Here is a 19,184-nt window from a genome sequence, read left to right on the forward strand (position 1 = left end):
CCCTAACCCTAACCCTGAACCTGTTAACCCTAACCCTGAACCTGTTAACCCTAACCCTAACCCTGAACCTGTTAACCCTAACCCTGAACCTGTTAACCCTAACCCTAACCCTGTTAACCCTAACCCTAAACCTGTTAACCCTAACCCTAACCCTAACCCTGTTAACCCTAAACCTGTTAACCCTAACCCTAACCCTAACCCTGAACCTGTTAACCCTAACCCTAACCCTAACCCTGAACCTGTTAACCCTAACCCTAACCCTAACCCTGAACCTGTTAACCCTAACCCTAACCCTAACCCTGAACCTGTTAACCCTAACCCTAACCCTAACCCTGAACCTGTTAACCCTAACCCTAACCCTAACCCTGAACCTGTTAACCCTAACCCTAACCCTAACCCTGAACCTGTTAACCCTAACCCTAACCCTGTTAACCCTAAACCTGTTAACCCTAAACCTGTTAACCCTGAACCTGTTAATTCTGGAGGTATAAAATCAATATTTTAAGTTACAAAAAATGTAATAAACAAATACCACATGTTCAAATTCAATAGATTTTGTCAATATTAAATAACAGTTACGGTTGAAGTGGGAAGTTTACATACACCGTAGCCAAATACATTTAAACTCAGTTTTTCACAGTTCCTGACATTTAATCCAGTAAAAATTCCCTGTTTTAGGTCAGTTAGGATCACCACTTTATTTTAAGAATGTGAAATCAGAATAATGGTTGAGAGAATTATTTATTTCAGCTTTTATTTCTTTCATCACATTCCCAGTGGGTCAGAAGTTCACATACACTCAATTAGTATTTGGTAGCATTGCCTTTAAATTGTTTAACTTGGGTCAAACGTTATGGGTAGCCTTCCACAAGCTTCCCACAATAAATTGGGTGAATTTTGGCCCATTCCTCCTGACAGAGCTGGTGTAACTGAGTCAGGTTTGAGGGCCTCCTTGCTCGCACACACTTTTTCAGTTCTGCCCACAAATTTTCTATAGGTTGAGGTCAGGGCTTTGTGATGGCCACTCAATACCTTGACTTTGTTGTCCTTAAGGCATTTTGCCACAACTTTGGAAGTATGCTTGGGGTCATTGTCCATTTGGAAGACCCATTTGTGACCAAGCTTTAACCTCCTGACTGATGTCTTGAGATGTTGCTTCAATATATCCACATAATTTCCCTTCTTCATGATGCCATCTATTTTGTGAAGTGCACCAGTCCCTCCTGCAGCAAACCTCAAGGACTAGGCTGATACGTATCTGTACAGACAGCCTCCGAGACAAAGTAGTTCCAGTTCTCTCTCTCCACCTTTCCTCCCCTACTCTTTCTCCTGTGTAGCAACATCTCAGATTGTCTTGTGCTCCCCTTGCTCTCTTTCACCCATCTTGTCTGAGAGCGGAAGGTGGAGAGAACGAACACTGGAACTACTTTGTCTCGGAGGCTGTCTGTGTACAGGTACGTAATAGCCCAGTCCTTGAGGTTCACGTCTAAACGTTTGGTTGCTGGACCCAAGTTTAATGTCAATTCAGCTCTCACATAGCAAATTTATTGAGCTCACTCTTCCCCAAAGTCTTGTGTCTGTTGCCTCAGATGTCTTTCAAACCGCTCCTTGCGTCCTCCACTACGGTCGCGTGAGTTCATCAACCAGATCTTGATCTCCTCTTCAACTGTTGCATCTTGAGGCCTGGGTTGGATAGGGCTTTTCCTGACTGTATCTGGGAAAAAAATCACATTTGTAACAGTGAACTGGGTGTGGTATGCAATATGAAGATGACCAGACTCTGTGGACCCGGTGACAGGTCCAGTTGAAGACCCTAGAGCATACAGACATATAGGGGTCAGATCATAGGATCGCCATATATCATGAGAAAGCAACGGGTGTCTAGTAGGAAGATGGCAGAAACCATATTTTACACTACGATAAACCCCCCCCCCCCCCCCCCCTCCCTCCCACATATAAGCAGCATATGTCATGCTTACTATAGCCAACAAGGTTCCCATGGCGACACATTGATATTCTAAACAGTTTCAGTTTCAAACATTTAAATCACGGATGTCTAGGTGCTCAAAAGAATGTGAAAATGTTTGAGATTCCACCGGATGTACCTGCAACAACCTTCCTTAGCCCCAGGTTGTAAAAGGGTGTTTTGTCATTCGTGCCTTTCCAGTTGAGCTGCCAGAGCATGACTTATCATCCTTCTTGTTGTCGCTTGGACATCATAACCTCCAATGGTCCCCAGATATGTCATTTTCAAATCAAGGGAAATGAATAAAAGCTAAATGTGTAAAGGAAAGAGACACTATTAGTAAGAAAGTAATTACTGTATTGAGTGAGTTTACCAAGTCTTCTAGACTTTGGTGGTCCTCAATTTTTTGTTCCAGGCGATCAAGTTCATCATAGTTTTGTAAGGGTAGGCTGATGTCGTTAGATAAAGTGACCTCCTGCTTTACTTGATCGAGAGACCTGACACCACTCTCTCAAGTTGTCAGTCTGTCCTTAGTTTATTCAAGCGCATTGACCACGTACTATCAATACCTGACAAGAAAGCATCTAATCACAAACTTTGACCACATGTACTCAGCGAGACTTAAAGCCCAATTGCGTTATTTTTATCATTTCGGCTTAACAAAGAATTTTTGCAAGACATACCTGCAGACAGAGAGTGGCTAGCAGGCGCTATAGGATTGCTTGGAGTCAGAGAGCGTCTTGCAGATTGGGGGTGACTCAAAGAAAGTGAGTTGTTCATAGGGTTGCTGGTAGACGGAGAGTTACTGGGAGGTGAAGGTATTGGCAAAGTTAATGGTAGTGGTGGGACTGGAAGCACAGATTACTGGACACGGGTCTCTTGCACTTGGAAACATCTGTTGCGTTTTCGGAGGGGCTGGCTCCAAATCAATGTATTGCTTGATTGTTCTGGTGAAAATAGAAAATGATTTCACATACATACCAAGACCACAAAAATATTAATGTAAAGATGCTTCACATAACTTTTGCTGTAATTATAACCGCTATTTATTTTTATAGCACTTGCAAGCCAAAAATTGCCCACAACTTGTGTAAATGTCATACCACATACAGGACACACACGGTTGAACCTGCTGTGCTTTAAAGTTGTCATCTCATACGAAATCCATGTTTCACCAGGTACTTCATGAGTCACTAAAGCTCTCTTGCGTTTGTTCGGATCGGTATAAGGTGGCCGTAACGTATCCATGTACGCATCCTGTATCCATGTACTACTAACAATCCCAACTGAATGATACAGAAACTCTTCAATGTGATACTGGGCCATTGGTAAGTAATATAGATCTCTGTAGGACAATTGAAAAATAAGAGTTTGAGAAATTCAGTAAATGGGTATAACAAAAAATGCTAAACCTTGACTATGTAGCAAGGGCGTGGCTGCCCAATCTGTGCCCATTGGGATCAAAATTGTCACGACTCCGACCGAAGGTGGCTCCCCTTCCCGTTCGGGTGGCGCTCGGCGGTCGTCGTCGCCGGCCTACTAGCTGCCACTGATTATTTCCTCCCCCTCCCTTATGTGTTCATTGAGTGCACCTGTTTTGAATTCTGTATAATTAGTGAGGCTTTATTTAGTCAGCCGGCCCGCCTGGTTCCTTGTGCGGGATTAATTATTGTGACCTTCTGTGTTGTGTATACTTGTGTGCACGTCTGTGAGTTACGTGCTTTCCCATTTCGTGGGTCTTTTCTGGACCGTTTAAGTCCCCCTGTTTGGGGCGTTTGTTTTGTTTACGCCCTGTGTTTTCGTGGGGTTGGCTTATGTTCACCGTTGTGGTGCATTAAAATAGCACTCCCCTGAACTCTCTGCTTCCTGCGCCTGACTTCTCACCCACTACACTCAGAACGTTACAGAATCCCGCACCCTGAGGAATGGAGTCAGCAGGAGCAACAGCCAGTCCCCTCCCATCGATGGAGGAAAGGGTTCTACATCATACCACCGTTCTCCATCGGATCGGAACGGCTATGGATCAAGTGATGGAGAGAATGGACCGATGGGAGAGAAGTGGTCTCCTCTCTCCACCTTCGGCTCCCCCCCCTCAGGACTCCCCATCTCCCGACTCCAGCACCCTCCGTCTTACGCTCCCGAGGGTCTATGATGGAGCGGCGGCGGGGTGCCAGGGGTTCTTACTCCAGCTGGAACTGTACCTAGCCACCGTCAGACCCACTCCCTCGGGAGCGGAGAGGGTGAGTGTCCTCATCTCCTGTCTCACGGGTCGTGCTCTGGAGTGGGCGAACGCAGTCTGGAATGGCCCAGACTCAGCGAAGGAGCACTACCCAGAGTTTTCCCGCCGCTTCCGCGCAGTGTTTGACCACCCTCCAGATGGCCGAGCAGCGGGAGAGCGACTATTCCATCTCCGGCAGGAGAAGAGGAGCGCCCAGGATTACGCGTTGGAGTTCCGGACCTTGGCAGCAGGATCTGGGTGGAACGACAGGGCTCTTATCGACCATTACCGGTGTAGTCTCCGGGAGGACGTCCGCAGGGAGCTAGCGTGTCGGGACACCGCTCTTTCCCTGGATGAGCTAATTGACATGTCCATCCGACTGGACAATCTGCTGGCTGCCCGCGGGCGTTCGGAGAGGGTCCTGTGTGTTCCACCACCCAGCACCGTCACTCCCGTTCCGATGGAGTTGGGAGGGACTGTGCCGAGGGGTACCGGAGGAGGAGGCTCCCTCTGCACCAGCTGTGGTCGGAGAGGACACACGGCCGATCGGTGCTGGGGGGGTCCGTCTGGGAGTCGAGATGGCAGGCGGAACATTTCTCGATCACCCCAGGTGAGTCAGCACCAAACTCACCCAGAACCCCCTGTTGGTCACATGTTTGTCTTGATTTTTTTCCTTAAATTTTTCCCCTCTTCCCAGCATAGGGCGCTAGTCGATTCAGGCGCAGCTGGGAACTTTATGGATCGCGGACTCGCTATTAAATTAGGTGTTCCGCTTGTGCCGATAGATTCTCCCTTTCCCGTGCACTCCCTAGATAGCCGGCCATTAGGGTCAGGGGTGGTCAGGGAGACCACGGTTCCACTGGACATGGTAACGCAGGGGAATCATAGGGAGCGTACCAGTCTCTACATTATTGATGCGCCTGCGTTTCCAGTGGTGCTAGGGATTCCCTGGCTGGCCCGGCACAATCCTAAAATTTCGTGGAGACAGGGGGTTCTCCAGGGGTGGTCAGAGGAGTGTTCTGGAAGGTGTCTGGGAGTTTCCATCGGTGCCACGTCGGTGGAGAGTCCAGACCAGGGTCCCACGGTGTGCATTCCCCCCGAGTATGCCGATTTGGCAATCGCTTTCAGTAAAAAGAAGGCGACTAAATTACCACCACATCGACCGGGAAGGGATTGTGCGATAGATCTCCAGGTAGACGCTGCGCTTCCCAAGAGTCACGTGTACCCATTATCCCAGGAGGAGACGTTGGCTATGGAGACATATATCACGGAGTCTCTGGGACAGGGGTACATTCGGTCCTCCATCTCACCCGTCTCCTCGAGTTTCTTTTTTGTGAGGAAAAAGGAGGGAGGTTTGCGTCCGTGTATTGATTATAGAGGTCTAAATGCCATCACGGTGGGATTCAGCTACCCACTACCTCTCATTGCTACGGCAGTGGAATCATTTCAGGGAGCGCAGTTCTTCACAAAATTGGATCTCAGGAGCGCGTATAGCCTGGTGCGTATTCGGAAGGGAGACGAGTGGAAAACCGCATTTAGTACCACATCGGGCCACTATGAGTACTGCGTCATGCCGTATGGTTTAAAGAATGCTCCAGCCGTTTTTCAATCCTTTGTAGACGATATTCTCAGGGACCTGCACAGGCAGGGAGTAGTTGTTTATATCGATGATATTCTGATCTACTCAGCCACTCACGCCGCGCATGTGTCTCTGGTACGCAGGGTGCTTGGTAGACTGCTGGAGCATGACCTATACGTCAAGGCTGAGAAGTGTGTGTTCTCCAAACGAGCCGTCTCCTTTCTGGGTTATCGCATTTCCACCTCGGGGGTGGAGATGGAGGGTGACCGCAGTAAGGCCGTGCGTAATTGGCCGACTCCGACCACGGTAAAAGAGGTGCAGCGGTTTTTGGGTTTTGCCAACTACTACCGGAGGTTTATCCGGGGTTTTGGCCAGGTAGCGGCTCCAATTACCTCACTGCTGAAGGGGGGTCCGGTGCGGTTGCGGTGGTCAGCAGAGGCGGACGGAGCTTTCAACAAGTTGAAGGCGCTGTTCACGGATGCACCCGTGTTGGCCCATCCGGACCCCTCTCTAGCATTCATAGTGGAGGTGGATGCGTCCGAGGCTGGGGTGGGTGCCGTGCTATCACAGCGCTCGGGTACGCCACCAAAACTCAGCCCCTGCGCTTTCTTCTCGAGGAAGCTCAGCCCAGCGGAGCGTAACTATGATGTGGGTGACCGGGAGTTGTTAGCGGTGGTCAGGGCTCTGAAGGTGTGGAGACACTGGCTTGAGGGGGCTAAGCACCCCTTTCTCATCTGGACCGACCACCAAAATCTGGAGTATATTCGGGCAGCTAGGAGACTGAACCCGCGTCAGGCAAGGTGGGCCATATTTTTTACCCGATTCCGGTTCACTTTATCGTATAGACCGGGCTCCCAGAACGTGAAAGCGGATGCACTGTCCCGCCTTTACGACACAGAGGATAGGTCCACCGAACCTACTCCCATCCTTCCCGCCTCAAAGCTGATAGCACCGGTGGTATGGGAGGTGGACTCGGACATCGAGCGGGCGTTACGGGCTGAACCCGCGCCTCCTCAGTGTCCGGCGGGGCAGAAGTACGTGCCGCTTGGTGTTCGGGACCAACTGATTCGGTGGGCTCACGTCCTACCCTCCTCGGGTCACCCTGGGGTGAGGAGGACAATAGGAAGCCTTCGGGGGAGGTATTGGTGGCCTACCTTGGCTAGGGACGTTAAGGTTTATGTCTCCTCCTGTTCAGTATGCGCCCAGAGTAAGGCTCCTAGGCACCTTCCTAGAGGGAAGTTACAACCCCTCCCCGTTCCACAACGGCCATGGTCACATCTATCCGTAGACTTCCTGACCGATCTTCCCCCGTCTCAGGGGAACACCACGGTTCTGGTGATTGTGGATCGGTTCTCTAAGTCCTGCCGTCTCCTCCCGTTGCCCGGTATCCCTACAGCCCTACAGACTGCTGAGGCATTATTCACCCACGTCTTCCGGCACTACGGGGTGCCGGAGGACATCGTTTCTGATCGGGGCCCCCAGTTCACGTCCCGAGTATGGAGGGCGTTCATGGAGCGTCTGGGGGTCTCGGTCAGCCTGACCTCCGGTTATCACCCCGAAAGTAATGGGCAGGTGGAGAGAGTAAACCAGGAGGTGGGTAGGTTTCTGCGGTCGTACTGCCAGGACCGGCCAGGGGAGTGGGCGAGGTACATCCCCTGGGCCGAAATGGCCCAGAACTCACTACGCCACTCCTCTACTAATGTGTCCCCTTTTCAGTGTGTGTTGGGGTACCAGCCGGTCCTGGCACCGTGGCATCCGAGCCAGACCGAGGCTCCTGCGGTGGAGGAATGGGTGCAGCGCTCCAAAGAGACCTGGAGGGCCGTCCGGGAATCCCTTCAACAAGCTAGTGGACGGCAGAAAAGGAGTGCTGACCGCCACCGCAGTGAGGCCCCCGTGTTTGTACCGGGGGACAGGGTCTGGCTCTCGACCCGAAACCTGCCCCTCCGCTTGCCCTGCCGGAAGCTTGGGCCGCAGTGTGTAGGGCCTTTCAAAGTCCTGAGGAGAATAAACGAGGTGTGTTATCGATTACAACTCCCTTCCTATTATCGTATTAACCCCTCGTTTCATGTGTCTCTCCTCAGGCCGGTGGTAGCTGGTCCCCTACAGGACGGTGAGGTGCCGGAGGTCCCTCCTCCCCCTCTGGACATCGAGGGGTCCCCGGCGTATACGATACGGGCCATTCTGGACTCGAGACGCCGGGTGAGGGGCCTGCAGTACCTCGTGGACTGGGAGGGGTACGGTCCGGAGGAGAGGTGCTGGGTACCGGTGGGGGACATTTTGGATCCGTCAATGTTGAGGGATTTCCATCGCCTCCATCCGGAGCGCCCTGCGCCTCGTCCTCCGGGTCGACCTCGAGGCCGGTGTCGGCGCGCTGCAGGAGCCGCGCGTCAAGGGGGGGGTACTGTCACGACTCCGACCGAAGGTGGCTCCCCTTCCCGTTCGGGTGGCGCTCGGCGGTCGTCGTCGCCGGCCTACTAGCTGCCACTGATTATTTCCTCCCCCTCCCTTATGTGTTCATTGAGTGCACCTGTTTTGAATTCTGTATAATTAGTGAGGCTTTATTTAGTCAGCCGGCCCGCCTGGTTCCTTGTGCGGGATTAATTATTGTGACCTTCTGTGTTGTGTATACTTGTGTGCACGTCTGTGAGTTACGTGCTTTCCCATTTCGTGGGTCTTTTCTGGACCGTTTAAGTCCCCCTGTTTGGGGCGTTTGTTTTGTTTACGCCCTGTGTTTTCGTGGGGTTGGCTTATGTTCACCGTTGTGGTGCATTAAAATAGCACTCCCCTGAACTCTCTGCTTCCTGCGCCTGACTTCTCACCCACTACACTCAGAACGTTACAAAAATGTCCAATAGGTGGTGAACTTGGTCTCTTAGTTGATTGAGGATGGCATGCTTTATAGACACCGATGTCTTTTGAATCCAGGGGACTGGAGAAGAGTGTCAATAATGTCAAGAACTTCCTGAAAATAATGTACTCCTCCCCTGTGCGATCATCTCGTAGGATGTTCTGTACCAGTCCCAGGTCTCCTTTAACACAGTTGTCCCCAGTGGTTGTGGCAATGCTGAACTGTTCAAATATAGTCTTTAGAAACTGGGTGCAGTGAGGGAATGATTGGGCCTCTATATAGTGTGTTCTTTTCAGAGAATGTTTATTTTCCTCTGTTCTCTTTATGGATGGGAGTGTTCTCTCGAGTAATTTGGTGATTCATTTTTTAGGGGAACAAATTGTGGTTTCCGGCAGACTTTCAACTTGCTCATAGTGTCGTCTTTTCCTTTTGAAAATACCTCCTCATATCCTCTGCCAAGAGTCAGATTATGGACATTGTAGACCAACTCTTCAATGCCATACAAATTCTCAAACTCACTGAGGAAGTTTTTGAGGTCATCTGCATAGCCACAATAGTAACAGCACAAGGCAGGGAAGTTGCTGTAGTGGGAGAAGGAAAGGATGTCTTGCCTGTGGGCCTGTGTATAATAAGAATTGGTAGAATTCGGTTCCTTTCCATCTGTCTATTTCTTCAAGTCCTCTTGGTTCTCTGAAACTCCATTGGAATGTGCTGTCTGATTTGACACCAACCTCTCAGAGGTGGCGCTCACTGCCCGAGATCCCAATCTATAAGAAAAATCCCTTTTCATCTAAAAATACATCAACTTCCGAGTTACTCTAAGACAAACAAGGTGCATGTAGTCAATAATGAACGTTGTGACCATGCCTATGTTCAACAGGGTGGTGAACCAGTGTGGTTTATGTGAAAAATGTGGGTTAAGTATACGGGATATGGTACAGCTAAATTATGGACACATCATTTGATCGATTCATGTTACTTGCCTTGCAAAAGTTAGACAGTTACACATTAAATGGACAATTTTACTGTATCCAAATGAGCTAGCTGTCTATTGAATATCACCACAGGAAAGTATGGTGGCAACTAACTTGCTTAGCCAGTCAAGTTAGAAGTGCACACATCTAGATGCTAGCTGTGGTAACGTTAGCCCAAAACCAGTAACCTTAAAATAGCAACCTAGTAAGTTACATAGATGTATAAGCTTACTCCCTTACACTACATGTATACATTTATCTCAAGTTAGTTATGCACCCTTTCATAGATGTTACTTAGCTGACGACTTACATGAGTCTTATTAGCCAAGTGATCTTAATCCATTTAGGCTTTGCTGTGTAGTATTTTTATGCTAATCGTGAGCTAAAATCGTAATGGCTGTAACCAGAAGTCTATGGTGGCGGTTAAGCTCCAACATTAAATAATTAATCATAGTGCTAACGTTAGCCTAGCTAGTTAACGTTAGCTATTCTAGCTCTTGCTAAATGAATGTTGTTTGCCAGACGAGCAATGTTACCATCGGTAAAATATTCAAACCATTTTAGTCTAGGTATCGTTTTTACTAAGTTATTAACAAAACGGTTAACAGATGTTATGGCTGAGCCGATCGCTTACCTGTCAGTTTGTGAAGTCGACAGTTCCCTCAAAAACCGTTCACATTTAAACGCGGGCTCGTGTACGTCTTTAAAGAGTGCAGAGTCCAATCCCAACCGCTCAGTGGTGGCCCATGATGTTATCGACCCGAGAGGGGCCACTGATTTCACAGCCGCATCTCAGCCCCAAAGGGGCCCCGCTCAGTCATGTTTGCTGGGTAAGGCGGTGTGGTATATGGCCAATATACCACGGCTAAGGGCTGTTCTTTTGCACGGTAGAGTGCCTGGAGACCACCCTTTTCCATGGTAAATTGGCCATATACCACAAACCCCTGAGGTGCCATATTGCTATTATAAACTGGTTACCAATGTAATTAGAGCAGTACAAATGAATGTTTTGTCATATGGTGGTATAGGGCCTGATATACCACGGCTGTCAGCCAATCAGCATTCAGGGATTGAACCACCCAGTTTATAATGTGTAATAAGGCCTTTTTTGTGTGTGAACTTTATACATTATGTGACCCTAACTTTGACAGAGCCCTTTCCTCAATTATTTTTTAAAGTAGTAGTTCTATTAAGTTACAATTGACTGGGTTTTTCTCTACCAGTATGACTTAATATGAATAAGTATACCTTTATTTTGAATCAGTTCTTGAATGTAGCAGGATAAGAATACAAAACACTCCACTTATTTCACAATGTTGCAGGCAGCACTGATATTCCGGGTGTAGATTTACTGCTGTGTGCCCCAATAGGGGGGGGGGGGGGTTACTTTATCCCAACTAACTAGAGCATGGAAATCTACTTAATGGGTGAATTGTGTGTGCCTTGCAGTGACTTGGTTGGCTACTCACTGCTGCTTTTGATGCCCGGGAATCCAAGGCTGAGAAATCTGTTTTGTTTTCCATCATGAAATTAAGGTAACTCCCTGTGATTACGTTTTGTTCTGTTACTTGGATATTCCATTTTGACAAAAGTTTGGTTGTTGTTTTTAAAATGTTATTCTTGAATTCTGATTAGTTTATTCTGCTGTCATTGTTTCCCTTAGATATTCTGAGTTGAGGTTGCTGAAGGAAGTATCTGCACAACTCCTAAAACGTGACATCACAACATTTCACAGGAGATTATGCAAAAATGGTAAAGTCAGCCCCTGCTATAATAATGAAAAAAATATTAAAAGACTTGACTTTGAACTTACCCTCATTGTAATATTGAAGTCGGATTCAAATATTTATATTCCTTATATTTCTAAAAAAGTAATCCCCCCCCCCCCCAGATGGTCTCTTCCTTGTCCACCCGGCAGTATCCCAGGCATTGGCAGAAAACAGAGCAGTGGTGGCACTAGAGAGCACCATCATCACCCATGGCATGCCATACCCACACAACCTGAGGTATGTGCTGCAAAGATGTCAAAATGGGAAGGACTTTGTGTTAGACAGAAAGTCCCTGATATAAAATATAATCCATGCTATCAAGCTTATTTATTCTAGAAACCTTACATGTACCTACCTCGTTTAGCAGACGCTCTTATCCAGAGAGACTTACAGGAGCAATTAGTGCCTTGCTCAAGGGCACATCGCCAGATGTTTCACTTAGTTGGCTCAGGGAATCGAACCAGCAACCTTTCCGGTTACTGGCCAAACGCTCTTAACCACTAGATTACCTGCCGCCCTTATTCAGTATTAGAAGTTACTGCTTTCAACAGTCACTGATTTTCCTCATTCAGCACAGCCAAAGCGGTAGAAGCCATAGTAAGGACAGAGGGAGCCATTCCTGCCACTGTTGGGCTGCTCCAGGGCAGGGTTCATGTGGGGTTGTCTTCAGAAGAACTGGACTACCTAGCACGGAGTAAGACGTCGCTGAAAGTGTCCCGCCGAGACCTGCCCTACGCCATCAGCAAGGTGAGCACCTGTCAAGGTTGGACAAACAACTGAAAAGCCACTCAATTCAGTCTTATTCAGATTGAATACCTTGCTTACCGGTGTGTGTGTGTGTCTTCTCCAGGGTCTCTGTGGTGGCACTACGGTTTCAGGCACCATGATAGCAGCACACAGAGCCGGTATCCATGTCTTTGTCACTGGGGGTGTTGGAGGAGTGCACCGAGATGGAGAGAATAGTAAGTACAATATCCCAAAGTGAAATGTTATTGGTTGGACACTACTGTAGCCTCAGTGAAATGTTATTGGTTGGAAGTTACTGTAGCCTCAGTGAAATGTTATTGGTTGGACGCTACTGTAGCCTCAGTGAAATGTTATTGGTTAGACACTACTGTAGCCTCAGTGAAATGTTATTGGTTGGAAGTTACTGTAGCCTCAGTGAAATGTTATTGGTTGGACACTACTGTAGCCTCAGTGAAATGTTATTGGTTGGACGCTACTGTAGCCTCAGTGAAATGTTATTGGTTAGACACTACTGTAGCCTCAGTGAAATGTTATTGGTTGGACGCTACTGTAGCCTCAGTGAAATTACACAGCAGGGAGACTTCATGTTTAGGATACAGAAATAGAAAACAACAAAAGGTATTGAAATTGTTAACTGACCATCTTCTCAGGTATGGATATCAGTGCAGATCTGACAGAGCTAGGCAGGACTCCCATTGCTGTGGTTTCAGCTGGAGTGAAGTCCATTCTCGACATTGGCCGCACCCTGGAGTACTTGGTTAGTGGTTATTGCTAGATGGTTTTATACATGGACAAATGCAGAGATTCCATTGCAAGAGATTCCATTACATCGCAAATAATTATTAATAATTGTGTTTTCTTCAGGAGACACAGGGTGTGTGTGTCGCCACATTTGGGACCTCCATGAATTTCCCCGCTTTCTTCTCTCCACAAAGTGGGTTTACCTCCCCTTACCATGTCAACAATGCTGAGGAGGCTGCTGATCTCATTGGTGACGCAGCTCAATATTTTATGTCTGAGTAGCAACATTTTCCAACTGACTCAAAATTGCTGTTATTTCAGGGTCATTCTGAGCTGTTAATCTAGGCATGATTATAAGATATCATGCTTATGACAAATCTTACAATGTATTGTGACTGCATCATAATGTACTATACCTGTCTCTTTCCCCTGGCCTACAGCGGGTAACCTGTCCCTGGGTCTACAGAGTGGCCTGCTGCTGGCTGTGCCCATCCCTAAGGAGCATGCAGCAGCTGGAGAACAGATTGAGAACGCTATACAGGCTGCACTGGCAGAGGCTAAGTAAGAAAACACTGCATTGTAACATATTATGATCTCTCCACCTGACTTGACTGTAGTTGAATTAAGCAATAAAGCCCGAGGAGGTATGGTATATGGCCAATATACCACGACTAACGGCTGTTCTTTAAGCGCGACACAACGCGCAGTGCCTGGACACAGCCCTTAGCCGTGATATATTGGCCATATACCACAAACCCCCTAGGTGCCTTGTTGCTATTAAAAAACGGGTTACCAACGTAACCAGAGCAGTAAAAATAAATGTTTTGTCATACCCGTGGTATATGGCCTGATATACTACGGCTGTCAGCCAATCACCATTCAGGGCTTGACCCACCCAGTTTATAATCCCTAATACATGTTTTTGGATATGTATGTTGCCTACTGGTAAATACCCATTCAATTGCTGGGTGTTTATATATGGAGTGTGCGACTTTCATTATTTTCATAGTTTATAGTTTATTCGCCGTTAGTCAGCACCTCCACACAAACACATTTTTCTGGGTGTGCGCCAGCTCATGTTTTTTAGCCTACTAAGGTATTGCTATAAAGCCCTATTTATTGAGCACTTTTCATGGTCTGTATGTGCTGGTGTAGTTTTTTGAACAGTTATTTCCTGATCTTTAGATAGCCGCTTGCATGACTGACAACACAGGAAGTTGCTTATCAGAGTTCCTGTTTGGTTGCCTTGATATGACAAGAAAAATATCAGCATTTCACCTCAGCCACACGATTAACTCTCTGTTGCCTTCGTACGTATTTCCCCTGTAGTGTTAAAGGTATCAGAGGAAGGGATTTGACGCCCTTCGTTCTTAAAAAGGTCAACGAACTGACCCGAGGAAAGTCCCTCCAGGCTAGTATCCTTCTCTGATCAATAACGTGGTGTGAGAAAACCACGCTGCAGAGAGAGAGGGAGGGATCATATCAGAGTCATTCTTAGTGTAAGAAAATCTTTAAAAAATTATAATAATCTGACATAATTGCGGTTTTTATAACTTGTTTTATCGATGTATAACTGAATGTTTGTATCATCATTACATTAAGGTCCCTTAATCTGATATTCCCAAAGATATCGCTCTCATTCATAATAATGCCAGGGTAGGCAGTCAGATAGCCTGTGCACTGTCTAAACGAATGCAGAAGAAGACTTGGACACCTGCTCCTCACGGAAAGGAGAGAGAGAAAGATTCGGACTCTCAGCCAAACATTGTGAGTACTAGTCATATGTTCATCAATACACGTGAACCAATCACTCTTGTCTTGCAGAGCACATCATTTTTCTTATTCTAGTTTTAGCTTGATGGACAGTGTGTAACATGCTTACTGTACAATAACACTGGCTCTTTCATCGCAGGTTGTCATAGGTGGTGTGAATGTGGATTTTATTGCCAAGGGGAAAACAAATAAGCTGGTGGTACGTTCACACAAACTCTGCTAATGTCAAGCATCTACTACTGCATGTCTGGAATATTCAATTGATGTCAATGACACATGGGTTTGTTTGATTGCTCAACAGTTTGGACAGACGAATCCTGGAAGTGTCTGCCAGTCATTTGGTGGAGTAGGAAAGAACCTTGCTGGTTAGTTATTTAAAGCAATAAGGCACCTCAGGGGTTTGTGGCATATGGCCAATATACCACGGCTAAGGGCTGTTCTTATGCACCACGCAACGCCCTTAGCCGTGGTATATTGGCCATATATCACAAACCCCCAAGGTGCCTTATTGCGTTTATAAACTGGTTCTCAACGTAATTTGAGCAGTACAAATAAATGTTTTGTCATAGAATGCTGTTCATCGAATACAGCTCGGCGTACAACACCGTAGTGCCCACGAAACTCATCACTAAGTCAATGACCCTGGGACTAAACACCTTCCTCTGCAACTGGATAATGGACTTCCTGACGGGCCGTCCCCAGGTGGTAAGGGTAGGCAACAACACGTCTGCCATGCTGATCCTCAACACTGGGGCCCCTCAGGGGTGCGTGCTTAGTCCCCTCCTGTACTCCCCGTTTACCCACGACTGCATGGCTAAACACGACTCCAACACCATCACCAAGTTTGCTGACGACACAACAGTGGTAGGAGGTCAGAGACCTGGCAGTGTGGTGCCAGGACAACAACCTCTCCCTCAATGTAAGCAAGACAAAGGAGATGATCATGGACTACAGGAAAAGGCGGGCTGAACAGGCCCCCATTAACATCGACGGGGCTGTAGTGGAGCGGGTCGAGAGTTTCAAGTTCGTTGGTGTCCACATCACCAATGAACTATCACGGTCCAAACACACCAAGACAGTCGTGACGAGGGCACGACAACACCTTTTCCCCCTCAGGAGATTGAAAAATGTTGCCATGGGTCCCCAGATCCTTAAAGTTATACAGCTGCACCATCGAGAGCATCCTGACCGGTTGGGTCACCGCCTGGCATAGCATCTGACCGTAAGGCGCTACAGAGGGTAGTGAGAACGGCCCAGTACATCACTGGGGCCGAGATTCCTGCCATCCAGGACCTATATACTAGGCGGTGTCAGAGGAAAGCCCTAAAAATTGTCAGAGACTCCAGTCACCCAAGTCATATACTGTTTTCTCTGCTACCACACGGCAAGCGGTACCGGAGCGCCAAGTCTAGGTCCAAAAGGCTCCCTAGCAGCTTCTACCCCCAAGCCATAAGACTGCTGAGCAATTAATCAAATGGCCACCAGACTATTTCCCAGACTATTTACATTGATCCCCCCCAGCTGCACCAATGTGTCGGAGGAAACACCATGCACCTGGTGACCTGGTTAGCGTGCACTGCGCCCGGCCCGCCACAGGAGTTGCTAGTGAGCGATGAGACAAGGATATCCCTACCGGCCAAACCCTCCCTAACCCGGACGACGTTAGGCCAATTGTGCGTCGCCCCACAGACCTCCCGGTCGCGGCCGGCTGCGACAGAGCCTGGGCGCGAACCCAGAGTCTCTTTAGTCTACATGGTAAATATTTTCGTAACTCTTTCTTGAACTGTACTGTTGGTTAAGGGCTTGTAAGTAAGCATTTCACGGTAAGGTCTACACTTGTTGTATTTGGCGCATGTGACAAATAAAGTTTGATTTGATTTCAGCATTCAGGGCTCAAACCACCAGTTTATAATGTGTAATTATGTCTACATAGCTCTTATATGTGGAAAAAAGGTTAATGAAACAGTTTAATGTTGACTTCTTGTGTGATATTTTACCCACCAGACTCTCTGAGCAGAATGGGCCAAAGACCTCTCTTCATCTCAGCTATTGGAACTGACTCTCACAGTGATGCTGTGCTGAACTACTGTCGGCACATGGTATGTATGTGGAGAAGATTTTGGAGAGGTGTTCTGAGTTGAGATCAGCACGTTTCCATTCAAATCAGAGTTGTGCGAGTTACTTATCTCAACTCTAAATCGGGCTTTTAATAAGTGGTAACAACTGAAAGTTATGACCATGTGCAAAGCGGAATGAATCCCTCTCTCCCATAGTATTCTGGCATGACATTCTTTCCTCTTTTGATTTTCCTTTAGAACACCAGTGGTATTGCTGTGCTTAAGGAGCAGCGGACTGCCACGTATTGTGCCGTAATCACTGAGAGCGGTGATCTGAGTCTGGGATTAGGCGACATGGACATTCACCAGCAAATCACAGAGCAGTATGTGAGTATTTCTGGGGCTCCCAAGTGACGTAGCGGTCTAAGGCACTGCATCTCAGGGCTTGAAGGGGTCACTACAGACCCTGGTTTGATTCCGGGCTGTATCACAACCGGCAGTGATTGGGAGTTCCATAGGGCGGCGCACAATTGGTCCAGCGTCGTCCGAGTTTGGCTGGGGTAGGCCACCATTGAAAATGTAACTGACTTGCCTAGTTAAATAAAGGTTTAATAAAAATAAATATTTATGAAGCAGGTACTTCATCTACATTTAAACTGTAAAAAATAATCTGATTTACTACACATAAAAGTACACATATCTAATGTTCTTGTTCATTATTGTGTTTTTTATAGAATAGAACTGAAAAATAACAACTTTGCCCATCTCTACATACAGGTGTCCCAGTTTGAGGAGAAGCTCTCAGCAGCCTCTCTCATCTGTCTGGACGGCAATATACCCGTCTCCACCATCAACTATGTTTGCTCTGTTGCCAAGAAGCATGCAGTGCCAGGTTAGCATATAGAGCTGAACGCTTTGACAGTCATCAATAGTGATCAATCACCATTTTCTTACCATCAGTGCATCGCTGTGTGATCAGGGCCCATATTCACAAAGAATCTGTGTGGGAGTGCTGATCTAGGATCAGGTCCTCCCTCCCCATGTCATCTTTTTCATTATGATCTAAAAAGGCAAAACGATCCTATATCAGCACTCCCTCTCTGAGACGCTATATGAATACAGACCCTGATGTGATAAACTTGTGTTGCAGTGTGGTATGAGCCAACTGATTGTGACAAGGCCTGCAAGCCTTTCCTGTCAGACAGCTGGAAAGCCCTGGCCTACACCTCCCCCAACCTGACTGAGCTGTGTACCATGAACAAGGCATTGGGCCTCCTGACACCTGCAGGTATGATAGTCAGTAATTCCTGCACTGAGATCATTTCTGGAGCCTACTGTATATAATATGTAATTAGCCTGGACGCAGCTATCTTTGTGCTGTGGAGCCAACTCCTATGCTTGGTGTAACAGTGACCATAGTCCGGGCTAGTATAATAGGTAATGCACACACTATGAAGTCTTTGTTTGAAAGATCATCATCATGCACAAACTCCTGTCTGAATAATGAGGATGAGATCTTGTCTTGTGGTGTCAGCGCTGCCTAGCTCTGTGGAGGAAGTGCTGAGCTGTGCCATGGCTCTCGCACGCCCCCTGCTGGACCACCTGCAGTGTGTGGTGGTGACCCTGGGGGCCATGGGAGTGCTGCTGTGTGGAGAACATAACGCTGGGTCTGTAGACCTGCAGCCTAGGAGAGGAACAAGGGTAAGATGATACTATGTGTGTGTGTATATATATATATATTATATATATGTGTGTTATATCTCAGAACATTATGGTGATGATGTTTTTTTGTTTTCCAGAAGGGTCGGCTATGTGCCGTCCACTACTTTGCTCTGGCTCAGACCGCAGCCGAAATGGTGAATGTCTCAGGAGCCGGAGATAGGTCGGTAGCTATCTAGGGATTAAACAACAAAAAAATCTCCATAGGTGAATGTTGGTTTCCCACACACCCCTCCCTCTCTTCCCTCCTCAGTCTTGCAGGTGGGATATTGGCTGGTATGTTCCAGAGCAGAGACACTCACAGCTGTGTTAGGATGGGGCTCCTGGCAGCACGCCTGTCACTGGCCTCCCCACATCCCGTCTGCACCACTCTGACCACAGACTCTGTGGACCCAAACAAGTTCCAACCACCCCAATCGTGGCCTCAACCCAACCTCCTGTGGATGGAGGAATGAAGAAAGATCCATTACTATTATGTTATTATCTTGTTCAACCATCAACATAACTTTTCAATGTTTAGTTCAGGGGTGTCAAACTCATTTTATCCAATGTGCTGCATTTGGTCTTCATCGAGGTCCAGAGAGCTGCACTGAAAATTGGTTATATTTCATTGCAAAATGTGCTAAATATTGTCCATCGTTTTGGGAATTTATTATGCTCCCTGACTGTCTAGCATTCCATTATGTGATTGTTTGCACCCCTGATGCTGTTCATTTGTATACATTTTGTCATAATTTTCAATAAAATACTTTAATGCTTCGATTTACTAAACTACTGTATTTCAAATGCCCTA

At 47.3% G+C, this 19,184-nt stretch overlaps 1 protein-coding gene across 3 annotated transcripts in view; it reads left to right on the top strand.

Moving 5' to 3' along the window:
• Positions 1 to 19,157, top strand: part of zgc:136858 (Indigoidine_A and YeiC_kinase_like domain-containing protein) — a 29,485-nt gene extending 10,328 nt beyond the window's left edge. For 2 of the 3 annotated variants that reach the window (XM_036959567.1, XM_021577251.2), the window contains exons 2-20: positions 11,035 to 11,120; positions 11,249 to 11,337; positions 11,477 to 11,591; positions 11,927 to 12,101; positions 12,205 to 12,316; positions 12,752 to 12,858; positions 12,966 to 13,092; positions 13,283 to 13,403; positions 14,172 to 14,257; positions 14,470 to 14,609; positions 14,755 to 14,814; positions 14,917 to 14,980; positions 16,620 to 16,714; positions 16,931 to 17,059; positions 17,450 to 17,564; positions 17,823 to 17,960; positions 18,207 to 18,373; positions 18,472 to 18,554; positions 18,645 to 19,157. In XM_036959567.1, the coding sequence (XP_036815462.1) occupies positions 11,110 to 11,120; positions 11,249 to 11,337; positions 11,477 to 11,591; positions 11,927 to 12,101; positions 12,205 to 12,316; positions 12,752 to 12,858; positions 12,966 to 13,092; positions 13,283 to 13,403; positions 14,172 to 14,257; positions 14,470 to 14,609; positions 14,755 to 14,814; positions 14,917 to 14,980; positions 16,620 to 16,714; positions 16,931 to 17,059; positions 17,450 to 17,564; positions 17,823 to 17,960; positions 18,207 to 18,373; positions 18,472 to 18,554; positions 18,645 to 18,846 (2,136 nt within the window). In that variant the 5' untranslated portion in view covers positions 11,035 to 11,109 and the 3' untranslated portion in view covers positions 18,847 to 19,157. The remainder of the gene's footprint in view (positions 1 to 11,034; positions 11,121 to 11,248; positions 11,338 to 11,476; positions 11,592 to 11,926; positions 12,102 to 12,204; positions 12,317 to 12,751; positions 12,859 to 12,965; positions 13,093 to 13,282; positions 13,404 to 14,171; positions 14,258 to 14,469; positions 14,610 to 14,754; positions 14,815 to 14,916; positions 14,981 to 16,619; positions 16,715 to 16,930; positions 17,060 to 17,449; positions 17,565 to 17,822; positions 17,961 to 18,206; positions 18,374 to 18,471; positions 18,555 to 18,644) is intronic. The other variant, XM_036959569.1, reaches the window with a different exon arrangement.
• Positions 19,158 to 19,184: the final 27 nt, after the last annotated feature.

This window comes from Oncorhynchus mykiss, chromosome 2 (genome assembly GCF_013265735.2).
Source record: "Oncorhynchus mykiss isolate Arlee chromosome 2, USDA_OmykA_1.1, whole genome shotgun sequence".
Classification (NCBI taxonomy): domain Eukaryota; kingdom Metazoa; phylum Chordata; class Actinopteri; order Salmoniformes; family Salmonidae; genus Oncorhynchus; species Oncorhynchus mykiss.